This window comes from Psittacula echo (genome assembly GCF_963264785.1).
Source record: "Psittacula echo genome assembly, chromosome: 18".
NCBI classification, from domain to species: Eukaryota; Metazoa; Chordata; class Aves; order Psittaciformes; family Psittacidae; genus Psittacula; species Psittacula echo.
The window spans coordinates 5,370,390-5,386,397 of NC_137754.1; the positions used below are offsets into that span (position 1 = coordinate 5,370,390).

Sequence of the window (16,008 nt, forward strand, 5' to 3'; positions counted from 1 at the left end):
ACCTGCATTAGACCATTCCCATTCTCCTTTTACATTCCTGCATTAGACCATTCCCATTCTCCTTCCCATTCCTTTCTCTTTTTTCTTCTCTGGGTGGCACCGTTTATTATTAGACCCAGGGGCTATTGCTGATATTTTTACTACATGCCCTTTTGGCAAGAGCCTTTAGTGATAGGACAAGGGGAATGGCTTTAACCTGCCAGAGGGGAGACTGAGATGAGCTCTTAGGCAGAAGCTCTTCCCTGTGAGGGTGTTGTAGCCAAACGGAAAGCAGGTTTTAAGCTGGGATAAAGGGAATATTCTGCTTTGGCAGCCTCTGGGTACTACTTTTTGGGCTTTGTGCCTGGGGCAAAAGTGCTTGTGCATGGAGAGTGCTCTCTTTGCAGCAGGGTTTCATCGCATCATGCTTGTTTTCCCCCGAGAAGGGATCAGACCTTGGGTACCCCAAACCTGTTGTGTCAATGGTGGCACCACACAGCTTTCTGTGTGCAAAGCACATGGCCAAAGGGTCCCTGCGCTTGCTTTAGGGCACGGCTTCCCGATGCTCCCCTCCTGCGGAGCGGGAGAGGCGGGCGCTGCACCGGGACACAGGAGGGGACACGGGGTGCTTCCGGCTTCCCGCACCTGCCCCGAGCACAGAGAGGAGGAGCCGGGCACAGCGCCGAGGCCATGGCGGCCTGAGCCCGCACAGCACCGCCTCGCCATGGAGCGGGGCCCCGCGGCCTCCGGCATGAGGTACAGCGCCCAGGCGCAGGTGAGCACGGGGGGCACGATCCTTTGGGCGGCTCAGCATCCCTCGGGATGCAGGCGAGATTGCCGCCTGCCCCTCCGCCGTCCGGTGAGGTCCGGAGAACCCGTCTGGGCTCTTTTCGTGCTTCGGGAACACAGGGAAAGGGGAAGTGAGTGCCTCGATGTGCGCTGCTGCCGGTTCTGATCTCGGCTTAAGCGAGGCGCTGGGCTGTGAGTAAAGACAAACTGCTGGTTGTTTAGCAACAGACCCAACTAAACCTCTTCAAGCGTCAGGTCTGGCTTTAACCGAGGGCTTTGGGGCTTCATCATGAACTGGTGTGTTATCAGCGTGCTTTGAGACTTGAGTGAGCTTAAGCTGTGGTCCTGGCTTTCTGCATAGGTCTTGCTGGCTGAGGGTCCCGCGGGGGTTTTGGGTTGCACCCCGAAGCCTGTTCTGTGCCACGGAGCTGCTTTCAAACTGGGGTTTGAGGTTAAAGCAGCACAGCAGGGCTCTGCAGCTCACCTGGTGTCGGTGTGTGAGCCCTGGCTTTAGTCCTTACTGGCAAAGGCGAGCCCATCAGCAAGAGAAAGCTTCCCTTGCCTCCAGCCCTGCTTGTCTGCGTGTGCCAGGGCCACAGTGGCTGCAGGAAGCAGGAAGGGGATGCTCTCGCTGGTACCATTCAGCTCCAGCTCCTTGTTCCTCTCCAGGTCAGGGTGACACCGTTGTGGCAGTGTGTTCTTCCCTGCCCGGCTGGTTCTCTTGGCACAAGCTGGGTTTGGGCACTGGTGTGGTTTATGGCAGGGCTGAGTGCTTGAGCAGGTCCCTTCGTGCGCATCCATTTTGTCCTTGCAGCAGTTCAAGAGGAGCTGCTCTGATCCAGGACTTCCCTGCCCTTCCTGGTAGTAAAAATCCTGAGGAATTTGTTCCTCCTGGACCAACTGTTGCTGGACTTGGCTCCCTATAAAGATGGAGTGAACGTGAGTTGTTTTACAATGACTATGTTCCCTCCTCGGGCACAGGGAGGAGAAGCCTCTCTTCCTAGGAAAGGTGCAGAGCTTCTCTCTCAGGTAGTGGGTGAGCTACTGCTCGGGCCAGTTTGGCTGCTGTTGGTGCCAAGGGATAAGGAAGGCAGGATGAGGAAAAGGCTGAGACTGATCCAGAGTGCACCAGACCTTTGCTCAGCAAACAAAGGATCACTTGGTAAAACCACCAAGGGAGCAGCGAGAGTGTTCCCCGGGGCATGGCTGTGGGGAAGGTGTCAGAGCAAAGGTTCTTGCCTTGCCCAGGGCACAAGATGCCATTTCCATCCATCTTACAGGCCTTTTCCAACCTAGTTCAGTCTGTATTTCCATGCTGGGGTAATTAATAGGGATGGGTTTGCCAGAGAAAGGCAAAGGATGTTTTTGTTATTCAGACAGGACTTTCTGTACCAGGAAAGATGCAGGGTGCTGTCTGAAACAAGCTGTTTGCATCCGTGGCGTTTCCCTTGTGCTCTTGGCACATCCTGTGTGTTATAGGGAGGAATTTCATGGCTTACAGCTACAGGAATGAGGCCTTTAAGGCAGCGTTATTTCCCACTCCCCCCCAGATTGCTAAGGCTCAAGTGTAAAAGTCTTTCTCTTCAACAGAGACAGAACTGGAAGTGTGGGCTCTCTGCACCGAGCCCAGCCCGTGTGCCCTATGCAAACATGAACTTCAGTTTCTTCTGCCATAAACCTAAAGGCATCTGGTTTCTCGTGTGACTCAGGGACGGTCACAAGGCAATCGAATGCTCGGGAGGAGTGAGCTGGGAATTGGTGTGTGAAATAGGGGGGGTGTGACTTGGATCTTTCACTCTTGCACTTGCCCTCTGTGCCTGGAAGGTAACAGTCTGGAGGACTTCATGTCCTTTATTTCCTGCTCGCTAGGCCCTCCTTAGCTGTGCTGTCATCATTTGATGGTGACATTGCCCTTAATATGAAACTGAAGACACTGGCAAAGTCCTGTGAGTGTTTTACTGCCTGTGTTGGGGCAACACAGCGTGAGCACACCTTAAGGAAACTGAGCTCTTACACATGCTGTTCCTGTAGATTTCTTATCAAGAATAAGAAGAGAGAAGATTATTCTTATCGGATCTCTTCCTGGAGTACAGTTGATCAAGAGTTGTGTAGCTGTACTTGAGCTACTTGCGTGAAGCGAGCTGATGCCATGTGCCCATCTTCTGTTCCTTACAGGAAACAGGCTAGTTCCCCTTGTTCCAGCACCCCAAAGCTGCTGTTGGCTTTCAGTATGATCAGGTATTGACAATACAGCTTTTTAGGCTCTCTCTGCACTGCCCAAGCCCACCCTGTTGATGTCAGAGGCTTGCTGAGCTGGGTGATAAGTTGATGGGTTTCGTTCCTCACATTCCTCATGTGCTGTTTGCTTTAGTTTGTATTGAAAGCCACCCGAGGTGTGGCTGGAGGAGGAGAGGTGGGAATTGCCTCTTGGACACACAGGCTGGGATCTGCAGGGTGTAATTACCCAGCAAGAGTCTTACCACTTAGTCCAATGGCTCTGCTTCAGCTGAGACCTCCCCAGGCCACCTCAGCTTTGCATTTGATGGGTTCCTGTTGTTGTACATTAGTGCCAGATAGCGGGTCTTTAGCACTGAGGTTGCATTATCTTCTCTTCCCCTTTGTGATCTCTACTGCTTTGGCTCTGAGCAGTGAGTCCTGTGTCAGACCAGGAATGAGTTTGGAATGTGGTAAAGGTCGGGGGAAGCAGTTGACTCTCATAGCTGCCTCATGGTGGACAAACAGCAGTGATAAGGGATGGGTAACACTGATGGCCAGGAGCCCATTCCTGTGGGTCAGGGTCCAGTGACCCAGATGCTGTTTTGGAGGAGACAGGAGCAGTGAGGGCTTTTGGTCCCTGAGACCCATCCCACTGGCTTGGTAGAACCCCCAAACAAGCCAGAAATCAGCCTTTTGGGGAGATGCTGATCCCGGGTGCTTTGTCTGCATCCCAGAAACCTCTCTTCTGCAGAGCCATGCTCTGTGGCACATCCGAGCCTCCCTGTGACCGCTGTTTGCAGGAGGATCTGGTTGAGCACCTCCAGTCCAGAGCTGGCTGTGGCAGGTCCCACCGTGTGCTGCTGAACTTCCTGCTGTCAGAATTAGTCACTGCAGCTGGTTTGTCCAGTCTGCTGGCTAAAAATACGTGGTGTAATGGGTTCTGGAGGAGGAGGAGGAGGGGGGAGGTTTGCTTAAGCACTAGGGCTTCTCTCTGAGCTTTCTGCACGCAGAGACCTCCAAATCAATCCGTGCACGCTCCTTTTCCGTGTCTCCTCATGGGATCGGTGCTCCAAGGGAAACCGAGGCACGGAGGAAGCGGGGTAATGTCTTTCTGACCCTTTCACTTGATTGGCATGTGGCTGCCCTGCTGCAGCAGCCACGCCAACCAGGTTGTGACGCTGTGACCAGAGCGTCCGACCCTGCCATGGCCAGCCCCATGGTGATGATGAAGGCTGAGTGAGGAGCAGCAGGAGGAAGTCACTGGAGCTGTGACTAAGGCAGGGGGAATATCAGGGAAGGTTTTGTGCGTATGGTGTTTGTTGGAGGAGTTTCTTTGAGACAGGTGAGACAGAGCCTGAGTCACGTTGGGATGGAGGCCATCTCTCAGGGAATCACAGACTGGTTTGGGTTGGAAGGGACCTTAAAGCTCATCTGGTGACACCTTCCACTAGAGCAGGTTGCTCCAAGCCCTTCTGTCCAGCCTGGCCTTGAACACTGCCAGGGATGGGGCAGCCACAGCTTCTCTGGGCACCCTGTGCCAGCGCCTCAGTACTCTCACAGGGAAGAGCTTCTTCCTTAGATCTAACCTGGACTTGCCCTGTTTCAGTTTGAGCTCATTACTCCATGGATGGGGTGGGAGCAGGATGTGCCTTCAGATCCTCTCTGATTGTGATGGGCTGTTGAGTACCTGCAAAGGAAGCATGGACAGGGCTGTATGGCGACAGACAAACCTGGTACCAAGGTCCAAAGGGAGCTTTTTGTGCTGAGCGTGGGCAAGGGAGATTCAGCCTTACTCAGATGCTGGGACATGGGGCTTCATGGGAAACCATCCCAGCAGGACCTGATTCAGCATTCCTGTAGTGCTTGGGGGATACTTCAGATCCTTTGCCTCAGAGTGAGAGGAGAGTCTGCAGGAGTCCCTGGTGCTCACCCAGCCTGTGACACATGGCAGCGCTTCACCGAGGGTTGGGATTGGATGGTAGGGATAAGGGGAGAGGATGGGAAAGGAGGAGATCTGGAGTGCAAAACAGGGAGGCAGGGAGGGAAACCTCTTTGAATCCAGTTCCTGCCTGCCTCTCATCACTGTTGTTCCTACAGGAGTGATAGCAAAAATCACCTCCTTAGAAGTCCCCATGCTCGTGGTGTCCCTGCCACCTCAGCTGTGGAGCAGGCACTCGCTGACAAAGGTGTGCTCTAAACTCCCATAGGTTTAAGCTCTTGCATCCTTTGTTCCCAAGAAGAGCAGAGAAACTGTCTAAAGAAGGGTCAGATGGTGAGCATTCCTGCCCAGGTTCCATGCGGGAGCAGTGTTTGTGTGGTGGAGGTGGAGGGGAGCTGTGTTTTCCTTCTGATTGAATCACACTGCTTGCTTAGTTCCTCCCATCGAGTTTTCTCTCTGCAAAGACACAGCCTTTAGCTCAAAGAGGATGTTCCAATGCATCGGCCACAGCCAGCATCTGCTGCTTGCAGCTGAGCCCTGGGTCTTGTCCCGTGAAGCTGAATGCTGGGAATTCTGCAGGTGTTAGAAGGGAAGGAAATCCTTTCTGCTAACAGCAAGCACGTGTTGGGAAGGCTGCAAGCAGCAGAGGGTTGATGCTTGTGAGATGTGTGGCTGGTTTCTTCTCTTGGTGTGGTTTGGGGTGATTCCTGCGTGATTTGGGAGGCAGATGCTGCTTCAAAACTGCAGGCATTTTGATTTGAAGAGTCCTTGATTTAGGATGCCTGTGTGTATTGAAGCTTTATTTTGTGAGTGTTCTGATTTGAAGCTTCCTTGGGTTATGTTGTTGGGTTTTTCCTGTATGATCACGGGTGCCAAGCAGGAATCGGAGCATCCAGGGGATTTGCCCTCCTTTCTGGAAGAGGAAAACCAGTAAGGTGGTGATGAGAAGGGTGAAGTATCCTCATGGTTTGGGCAGTTTGCAGCAGGCAGAGAGCCCCTTTGGAGGCACAAGAAAGCAGAAGATGTAGGGAGACCTTCCTCTTCCTCACCTGGGGAGGGGAGAGCTGTCTGCTGCGGGTGGCATCTCTCCTTCCTGCCTTCATTAACCAAAATGGCTTGTCCTGAGAGTCTGGCTGGTTGGGAATGTCTTGAGTGTTCATCTCAGTGCTTTGGCTTCCTTCTTTTAGTGGGTATTTGTGCTGAACAGGGAATAATCCCAAGCTGAAATAAGGGAGGGCTGTGTCTGAGCAGGAGGCAGATGAGCAGAGGGCTCTAAAGGGAGGAAGTAGCTGGGTTTCTGTACAGGAAGGCTCTGCGTGCTGTGACACACCTACCACACAGCCAGGACTTCGCAGGGGTGCATTTTTGTCTGCAGTTTCATCTGAGATCCTGGAGGTTGTGGGCTTGTGACTTACCCATGGTCACGGGACAGCGCCTGCACTCGCCCCTCAGTTTGCTTGTGCTGCTGACCTTGTCTGAAGCCCATAAAGGAATCGGGTGTGTGTGGAACAGCAAAGCAAAAGCCCTCAGGGTTTGTCCTGCCATGAGGTGGCTGCGGAGCTGCTGATGCTGAGGCACGTGGGGAGCTCTCGGTGTTGTGCGAAGCCACCACAGATGGGTGGAATCCTACAATCAGCCAGGTCGGAAAAGACCTTTAAGAGCATCAAGTCCGGCCATTGGGTGCACGTCTCCAAACCAGGCTTTGAGATCAACCTTCCCCCCGTCCCTTCCTTCCTCTCCCAGGACATGAATGGCCTGGAGGAAGGGGTGGAGTTCCTCCCTGCCATGAACTCCAAGAAGATGGAGAAGCGCGGCCCAAAGCGGTGTGTGGTCATCACCGCCATCATCAGCGCCTTGGTCCTTGTGTCCGTTGCCACCGGCCTCCTGGTTTGGCACTTCAAATGTAAGTGTGTGTGTGGATGCCCTCTGTAGCTCTGGGAAGTGGGGACACAGCATTCCCACCCCCCTGTCCCGACTGCTGTCACTGTGGAACTGCTGTGCCACAGTCCGAGCTCTGATTCCCCTTCCTGACTCGGAGCTGTTGTCTTTCCAGACAGGAGTGCAGCTGTCAGGAAGGTTTTCAATGGCCACTTGAGGGTTCTGAACTGGGAATTCCTTGATGCTTACGAGAACTCCAGCTCTCCGGAGTTCATCATGCTGGCCAAGAAGGTGAAAAGCACGGTAAGAGGCTTCTTGCATCCTTCTTCCTGCGAGCAGGACTTGTCCCTCTTGCCCCATGTCCATGGGGATCTTGCATGGACTGGTTGGAGCTTTAGGTGGGAGCTGATGTGGGAGGGTGTCTGCCCTCCGTGCTGAAAGTTTCCCTCAGCTTGGGGTATTCCTTGTGCTTCTCCCTTGTTCTTCCTCTCTTTGGCCGTGCAGGCAGGGATGCTGGGGATGTGCCCTGATTTTCCATAGCAGCTTGAAGCTCTGTCCTTCCCTCACTTCCAGATGTGCTGAACTCCTTCCTTTAAACCTTCCAGGTGGAGGATATCTACAGGGACCATGGAGATATTGGCCCTTACCACAAAGAGACCGTGATAACTGCCTTCAGGTGAGTGTTTTGTGCTGTCTGGGAGTGGAGGGAGGGCACTGCTCGGATGGAGGCACCGCAGTATTCACCCTGAGTGAACCAGGAAAAGGTGGGCACTGAAGAGCTGCCTCAGATGCCTGTTGCTTTCTGCCACTGTATGCTGAGAATGAACTGCACTGGGTGGTGCCTGGCAGCTTTGATGGGGACTTCCCTGACTGCCACAGTTTGCTTAACTTCCCATTGAGACTCTTCCTTCCTTGGGGCCGGCCTCCAAAAATGCTTCTTAAAAAGAAGGCCCCTTCTGCTAGTGGCTGAGCCCTGCTGATCTCTCACCCCATCCTTGCAGCGAAGGCAGCATCATTGCCTACTACTGGTCCGAATTCCTTGTCCCCAAGTACCGGGAGGAGAGCCTGGACCGGGCCATGGCCAACAAGCAGAGCCTGGTGCAGAAGCTGAACGCGCGCCTGCGGAACCCCGTGCTGCAGGTGGAGTCGGTCGTGGCTTTCCGTGAGTGCTGGCTCTGCTGTCCCTGGGGCTGGGGGGGGTGAGCTGTGGGTCACAGCCCTCCCTTGGGGGCCTTTGGCAGTGGGGACCACTCCAAGGGGGTGTGATGGGCACAGACCCGCTCCCCTTCGCTCCAACACTCTGTGGTCTCCTATGGGATTGCCTGCATTCCCCTGGGCAGCTTGCAGGGCCAGACCCACAAGCAAAGCCAGGCCTGGAGAAGAGAAGGCTCAGGGGGACCTTATCGCTCCCTCCAGCTGCCTGACAGGAGGATGGAGCCAGAAGGGCTGGGCTCTGCACCCAAGGGATGGGACAAGAGGAAATGGCCTCAAGCTGCACGAGGGGAGGTTTAGATGGAGCTGAGGAACAATTCTTTCCCCAGAGGGTGCTCAGGCATTGGAACTGGCTGCCCAGGGCAGTGATGGAGTTGCTGCCCCTGGAAGTGTTCCCAACCCATGTAGATGAGGTTGCCATGAGTGCCATGAGTTAGTGGTGGCCTTGGCAGTGCTGGGGAATGGTTGGAATCGATGATCTTAAAGGTCTTTTCCAACCTGGTTGATTCTCTGATTCAGTGGGGGTCCCAGGGACAACATCAGCTTTGCACCCAGGGACTTCCAGAGCCCAAAAGTTGACAGCACCTCTGTTTTCTCTTCTAGCTGCGGACACCAGCATAGCTTACTCCTCTCGGGACAGTAAGTACAGTTCTTCTGCAGTCTCATAGTGGCCTCTTTGGGGTGGTGGTTTTCCCTATGGGCTCAGGAAGGGCCTGAAGAGAGGTGCTCTCTGTGCTGCTCGGAGCTGGTTTGGGGTCAAACTGCAGCAGGGTGCCCAGAGAAGCTGTGGCTGCCCCATCCCTGGCAGTGTTCAAGGCCAAGTTGGACACAGGGGCTTGGAGCAACCTGCTCTAGGAGAAGGTGTCCCTGGATGTTGGAACTGGATGAGCTTTAAGATCCCTTCCAACACAAACCAGGCTGGGATTCCCCAGTGACTCACTGCAGATGGAGGTGGATAAGCAAAGGTGATCCCTGCCCAGGGACAGCCTGCAGGCAGAGGAGGAACTGCGAGTGCTGCGCTGTGCTCTTCAGGGCAAGGCAGGGCAGAGCCTCCTTGTCTGCCTGGTTAACCCTTCCCTGCTCTCCCTGCAGGTATCTGCATGTTTGCCCTCCACGCCAAGGAAGGGGAGATCACCACCTTCACCACCCCAGGCTTCCCCAACAGCCCCTACCCCAACAACGCCCTCTGCTACTGGACCCTGCGGGCAGACACCAACTCCATCATCAGCCTGACCTTCAAGACGCTGGAGCTGGAGCCGTGCGCAGATGGCAGCGACTACATCAAGGTGTACAACTCCCTGAGCCCCGTGGAGCCCCACACATTGGTCAGGTGAGTGTCCCATGAGGTTCCCGTACAGCTCAGGGTGATGCTGAGGAGCGCTGCGGCTACCGGAGCTCCCGGTGATGTGTGCTGCTCTGTGCAGCCTAATGGATTCTGTCCTGGACTTCTAGGCTCTGTGGGAATTACGCCCCTTCCTACAACCTGACCTTCCTGTCCTCCCAGAACGTCATGCTCGTCACGTTGGTTACCAACAAGGAGGGCAGATTCCCTGGGTTCAAGGCTGAGTTCTTCCAGCTCCCGAAGATGAAAGGTGAGCAGAGCAGAGAGGGTTGCGCTCAGTTTGCCAGCGATGCTTCCACGGAGACCTGGAAGCGGGTCACATCTTGGCTCTTGGAGCTCACCTTGGCTGCTGTAACCATATCCCCTGAGGAGGCCAAGATAAGACTTGGGTGGGATTAGACTGATGGCTGCAGGAAGCACCTCACTTTTCTCTCTCCTTTGAAGTGCTTCTCTCTGCAGAGATTGATTTAACCTTGTTAGAGACCGTTGCCACCCTTCCTACCCCGGGTGATAGCCACAAGGCTTGGGAAAACCAATCTCTAACCTGTTTTCACTTTCCTGCCTATCTTCTAGCCTGCGGTGGGGTTCTGAGAGGAGAGAGCGGCACCTTCACCACCCCCTATTACCCAGCACACTACCCCCCAGCCATGGACTGTGTCTGGAGCATTGAGGTAAGATGGGATCCTCTCCCTGCCTTACTGTCAAATGAACTTGGCTGTGTGGGACGTGCTGCTTGGGTCTGACCGGGAAGCTTAGGAGCCAGTGCTGAGGGTGGCTTTTGGGAAGCTGTTTCTTTCCCTACTGGAAAATGTCTCAGTTATCTTCTGTGCTCCACCCAAACACAGCCCTTCTCCCATGTAGCTTATTCCCAGCTCATCCTGGTTTCCTTTTGCAGGTTCCTTCCAGGAAGAACGTGAAGGTGCGATTCAACATGTTCTTTGTGCTGGAGCCCGGGATCCCGGTCAGCTCCTGCACCAAGGACTATGTGCAGATCAACAGCACGAGGTAGGCATCAGGCGCTCGGTTACGTGGCACCTTGTGCTCCCCTAAAGTTGTGGTTGGGATAGGGATGGGATGAGTGTTGGGGTCTGACCTGCTGTTGTAGCTCCATGCCCCGTGGGGAGAGGGGAGCCACTTGCTCCATTGTGAGCGGCCCAAACCTTCTGTCAGTAGGAGCAAAACGCATCTCCTGCCTCCTTGCGGCGCAGCAGTTTGTGATGGAATCCTCCCCATGCTCTCCCCTGCTGCTCCTTGGCTCTGATGTTTGGGGCACAGAAGCTTTGACCTGCAGCAGCTCACTCCCCTTTGCTGTCTCTCCCTGCAGGTACTGTGGGGAGCGATCCCAGTTCGTGGTGACCAGTACCAGTGACAGGATAGAGGTCCGGTTCCACTCAGACCAGTCCTACACAGACACTGGCTTCTCTGCTGAGTACCTGTCCTATGACTCTAGCGATCGTGAGTTGAAACCCTGGGGCTGGTGGAGGGGAATAAATTCAGAGGCTGTCCCTCCTCTGTGCTGATGCTGCCCTTTACATGGGGAAGTGTGCTTTTCCAGGGGGAAAAAGCCCCCTCGTACTCCTGCTGCGTTCTGGAAACACTGTGTTTGAGTGCTGCACACTGTAGGGAATGTGCTGTGCTGTGGGGAGGGCACACGGGGGATGGCTGGAAGGCTCATGGGTTGGTTCATCCCTTTCCATCCCTCGCAGCCTGCCCTGGGCAGTTCACCTGCAACACGGGGCGCTGCATCGACAGGAGCATGCGCTGTGATGGGTGGCTGGACTGCGTGGATGGCAGCGACGAGAGATCCTGCAGTGAGTCTGTGCTCGGGGTCTGTGTGGGGCGGCTGGGGCTTGGCACTGGGCTGCCTTATTCTGGGAGGCACTCGGTGTGGGGTCAGTTTGGGAATCCTATCCCAAAGCCAGATTGGACACAGGGGCTTGGAGCAAGCTGCTCTAGTAGAAGGTGTCCCGGCCCGTGGAACTGGATGAGCTTTAAGGTCCCTTCCAACCCAAACCAGGCTGGGATTCTCTGGGATCTCCCTCCCTTTCCGGTCCTTCCCAGCTGGGAATGGGTTTTTCTATGTAATCCTCCTGACCAGTATGGGTTTGGCTGAGCTCTCCAGGCAGTTTTGTTCTCCAGAACAGTGTAAATCCCGTGCTCTAGCCTAAGCTATCACTGTCCCTTTGCAGCCTGCACAGACCAGCAGTTCAGGTGCCAGAACGGTTGGTGCAAGCCCAAGTTCTGGGTCTGTGACAATGTGAACGACTGCGGTGACAACAGCGATGAGCTGCAGTGCAGTGAGTAACTCACCCCTTGGGCAGGAGGGCAGGAGGATGGGGGCAACAAAGGAGGCTCACATTGGGATGAAGGGCAGAGGAAGGGCTGAGTAAACCAGTGATGGAATGAGGTTAGAGAAGGGACTGGGGCTGTGGGTAATGGGTGTTTGCAGCTGTAGCTTCAGGGGTGTCTCGGGGGGTGCCGCAGGGCTGGGTGCTGCCTCTCAGGAGCTGCTCCCCTCTCCAGGCTGTGCTGCCGACACCTTCAAGTGCCACAATGGGAAGTGTGTCCCCAGCGCGCGCCAGTGCGACGGCAAAGATGACTGCGGGGACGGGAGCGACGAGGGCAGCTGTGGGAAAGGTGAGGAGGGGCTGTGAGCTCCCCTGGACACAGAGTCCTGGAGTCAGGGAATCCACAGGGTCAGAAACACCTTTAGGATCATTGATTCCAACCATTGCCCATCACTGCCGAGGCCACCACTAACCCATGGCACTGAGGGTGTGTGAACACTTGCAGGGACGGTGACTCCAGCCCTGCCCTGGGCAGCCTGTTCCAATGCCTGAGCACCCTCTGGGGCAGGAATTGTTCCTCAGCTCCATCTAAACCTCCCCCAGTGCAGCTTGAGGCCATTTCCTCTTGTCCCATCCCTTGTTCCTTGGGAGCAGACCTGGCTCCATCCTCCTGTCAGGCAGCTGTAGGGAGGGATAAGGTCCTCCCTGAGCCTTCTCTTCTCCAGACTGAACCCCCAGGTCCCTCAGCCGTTCCCCATCACATTTGTGCTCCAGGCCCTTCTCTGGCCCCCAATGTCTCTCTTGTAATGAGGGGCCCAGAGCTGAAAACAGGATTCAAGGGGATGGGCAGAAGAGGTGAAAGGGGTCCCCAGAACCTGAACTAACCCCTTCATCCTGCCCATAGCAGGCCAGGTGACGGTCACCTGCAAGGAATACACCTACAAGTGCCGCAGCGGGCGCTGCATCAGCAAACAGAACCCAGAGTGCGACGGGGAGCAGGACTGCGAGGACAATTCCGATGAGGACAACTGCAGTGAGTACCTGGGGAAGGGGGGACGCGGGTTTAGGAGCACATGAGTCTGAAGAGAAACAGGAGGCGTTCAAGGCCAGGTTGGCCGGGGCTTGGAGCACCCTGCTCTAGTGGAAGAGCCCATCCATGTGGGAAATGGGGATACCCCAGGAGTAATGGAGTGCTCCTTGTGCTGCCCCACAGACTGCGGGATCCGATCCTACACGAGGAAGTCGCGGATCGTGGGCGGGCAGAACTCGGATGTGGGGGAGTGGCCGTGGCAAGTCAGCCTCCACGTCCGGGGCCAGGGCCACATCTGCGGCGCCTCGCTCGTCTCGGAGAGCTGGCTGGTGTCGGCGGCGCATTGCTTCCTGCAGCTGCAGGGCATCAGGTACGTGGGACCCTGCCGTGGTCGTGATTCCATCCGGGAAGAGCCAATCTCTGCGGTGTTCCTTGAGGAAGCTGTTCAAGATGGAGACAGGCTGAGAACATCGGGGCTATTCTGCTCTGAGGTCTGCACGCAGCTTCCAGTGCCTGAAATGGGCTGCAAGGATGCTGGAGAGAGGCTCATCACCGGGGACTGTAGCAATAGGACAAGGGGTGATGGGTTCAGACTGAAACACGGGAAGTTCAGGTTGGAGATAAGGCAGAAGCTCTTCCCTGTGAGGGTGCTGAGGCGCTGGCACAGGGTGCCCAGAGAAGCTGTGGCTGCCCCATCCCTGGCAGTGTTCAAGGCCAGGTTGGACACAGGGGCTTGGAGCAAGCTGCTCTAGTGGAAGGTGTCGAAGGAGGATTGGAACTGGATGAGCTTTAAGGTCCCTTCCAACCCAAACTATGCCATGTGCCCTGTGACTTGCAGGTACTCAGACCCCAGCCTGTGGACTGCCTACCTGGGCCTGACGGACCAAGGCGACCTCAGCAACGCCAACGTGCAGATGCGGAAGATCAAGCGCATCATCTCCCACCCCTACTTCAACGACTACACCTACGACTACGACATCGCTGTGATGGAGCTGCAGACCCCCATCACCTTCTCCTCTTTCGTCCAGCCCATCTGCCTGCCCGACGCCACGCACAGCTTCCCTGTGGGCAAGGACCTGTGGGTGACCGGGTGGGGAGCAACGGCGGAAGGAGGTGAGTGATGGAGTCGATGCATTTCCATACATAGGTTTGGTGTGAAGTCTGAATTGTATCCTTAAATCCCTCTTAATGGTGGGTAGGGCACAGCCTCTTAGGAGGCTTTCCCCTCTGTGTCTGAATCCTGGTTGGTTTGGGGTTTGTTTTCTTGTGGATCAGTTGAACTGGTCATGGCAGCAAGTCTGAGCTGGTAAGCACAGGAGATGATAAACTGAGTCTTAGGCTTGCAGCAGTCATTAGTCCATTGCAATGCAATGAAAATGACTGAAGGAGTTGTTATTAATGGAGGTGCTCAAATGTCTTTACATAGCACTTAAAGAGAAAGTCAGGAGGAGCTCAGATACTGATACAGGAACAAAGTAAAAGTGTGGAAGTCTCTCAGGCACCAAAATGCTTTTGGTCCCAAACCTGGCCATGTTAAGCTCTAAACCAGGAAGAGCCAAAACCCAGATCCATTATTCTCCTCTGTCAGTCTTACGTGGATATTAATTACTATGGAATGGTATTGATAGAGCACAATACAGATTAAATGGTGCCTTAGCATCACCATGCTAGTAAAGGACAGTGGTGTTCTTTATGCAGATGTGGTTTAGTGGGGTAAAGGTTGGACTTGATGATCTTCAAGGTCTCTTCCAGCCTGGTTGATTCTATGATGCTATGTGCAACTTTGGGGACAAGGGGAATCACCTGGACACAGTGCAAATGCACTGGCTCACCTCGAGCCTGGAATCAAAGGAGATTTCCTTAGGAGCACACAATGTTCCTGCTGGGAAAACGGGATTAGGAGCAAGCGCGGTGTTGCGATGGGGTTGAGTTGTTGGGAGACGGGATGGGAGGGAAACGCTGCTTGAAACGGGCACACACTCCTCATGGTTCTCCATCCTCCTCCTGCTCCCGGCAGGCAGCGGTGCCTCCATCCTGCAGAAGGCTGAGATCCGGCTCATCAACCAGACCGTGTGCAACCAGCTGCTGACCGACCAGCTCACGCCGCGGATGATGTGCGTGGGGATCCTGACGGGTGGCGTGGATGCCTGCCAGGTAGGAACCAGGCTGCTTGCTCAGCCCTCGCTAGCACGGCACTTCCATAGCAAATAGACACCACCTCCATGTGGATCGACCTGGATACCCAGTGGGATGCAGGACTTGGTCTCAAAACCACCACGTCAGTTCGTTGCTGTTATCAGAGCCTTGGTTACGGAGGCTGCTTGTTTAGTTCTGTAGTCTGCTCTCATTACATTGAATAGGCAACAACTCCACGTGGATACCCAATGGAATGCAGGACTTGGTCTCAAAACCACCACATCAGTTTGTTGCTGTTACCAGAGGCTTGTTTAGTTCTGTAGTCTGCTCTTATTACATTGAATAGGCAACAAGTCCATCTGGATACCCAAAGGAATGCAGGACTTGGTCTCAAAACCACCACACTAGTTTATTGCTATTAGCAGAGCCTTGGTTAGGTAGCAAGGTAGGCTGCTTGGTTAGTTCTGTAGTCTGCTCTTACTACTGTGAATAGGCAACAAGTCCATCTGGATACACACTTCAATCTGTATTTCAGGTTTATGTACAATATTTCATGGGAAGGGCCAGGAACAGCTCACTCGGAACTGATTATGAGTGGAACGATCGGTTATGGCTCAGGTGTGGTGCTTCATTGTGACACTTTGCTTTAGGACACTGTTGGTGCTTACACTGCCCCTTGTTTCCCCATGCAGGGAGACTCAGGAGGGCCCTTGGTCAGCGTGGAGCCCAGCAGCCGCATGTTCCTGGCTGGAGTGGTGAGCTGGGGTGACGGCTGCGCGCAGAGGAACAAGCCCGGAGTGTACAGCCGCCTCACGAGCCTGCGGGACTGGATCCAGCAGCAGACCGGGCTCTAAGGACACACACAGGGCCCTGTGAGGGCACCTCTTGGGCTGGGCCATGCACATCCAGCCTCGACTGTGAACTTGAACCCTCCCTCTACCTCGCGCCGAGTCATCTTCCCACCTCCCCGCTTAGAAACGCATGGTTGGACTAGAACAGATTGGAGGTTATGGATGAGTGAGTGCAGCTCCGATGGACAATGGGGTAGGAGCAATAGATACACAAAAATTGATAAAAATTAAATTAAAAAGGAAAAGAAAAAGAAACCACTTTGTGTTTCGGGGAAAACATCACTGGGACAGGGTCAGAATCAGCTTCTCAGGATAAGTCCTGCGTTGCTTTCCAAACAGCCGTCCGC

General features: G+C 54.7%; 1 protein-coding gene across 1 annotated transcript; it reads left to right on the forward strand.

The window, feature by feature from the left end:
• Positions 1 to 703: 703 nt before the first annotated feature.
• ST14 (ST14 transmembrane serine protease matriptase) lies at positions 704 to 15,664 on the forward strand (the record flags this gene model as incomplete). Its single annotated transcript, XM_080631605.1, has 19 exons — positions 704 to 754; positions 6,668 to 6,827; positions 6,978 to 7,105; positions 7,408 to 7,478; positions 7,804 to 7,964; positions 8,618 to 8,653; positions 9,107 to 9,344; positions 9,467 to 9,606; positions 9,930 to 10,027; positions 10,252 to 10,361; positions 10,681 to 10,811; positions 11,063 to 11,167; positions 11,546 to 11,653; positions 11,880 to 11,993; positions 12,549 to 12,677; positions 12,858 to 13,044; positions 13,513 to 13,791; positions 14,696 to 14,828; positions 15,503 to 15,664. The coding sequence occupies 19 exons, from the start codon at positions 704 to 706 to the stop codon at positions 15,662 to 15,664; spliced, it is 2,541 nt and encodes an 846-aa protein (XP_080487731.1).
• Between the last annotated feature and the right edge of the window lie 344 nt (positions 15,665 to 16,008).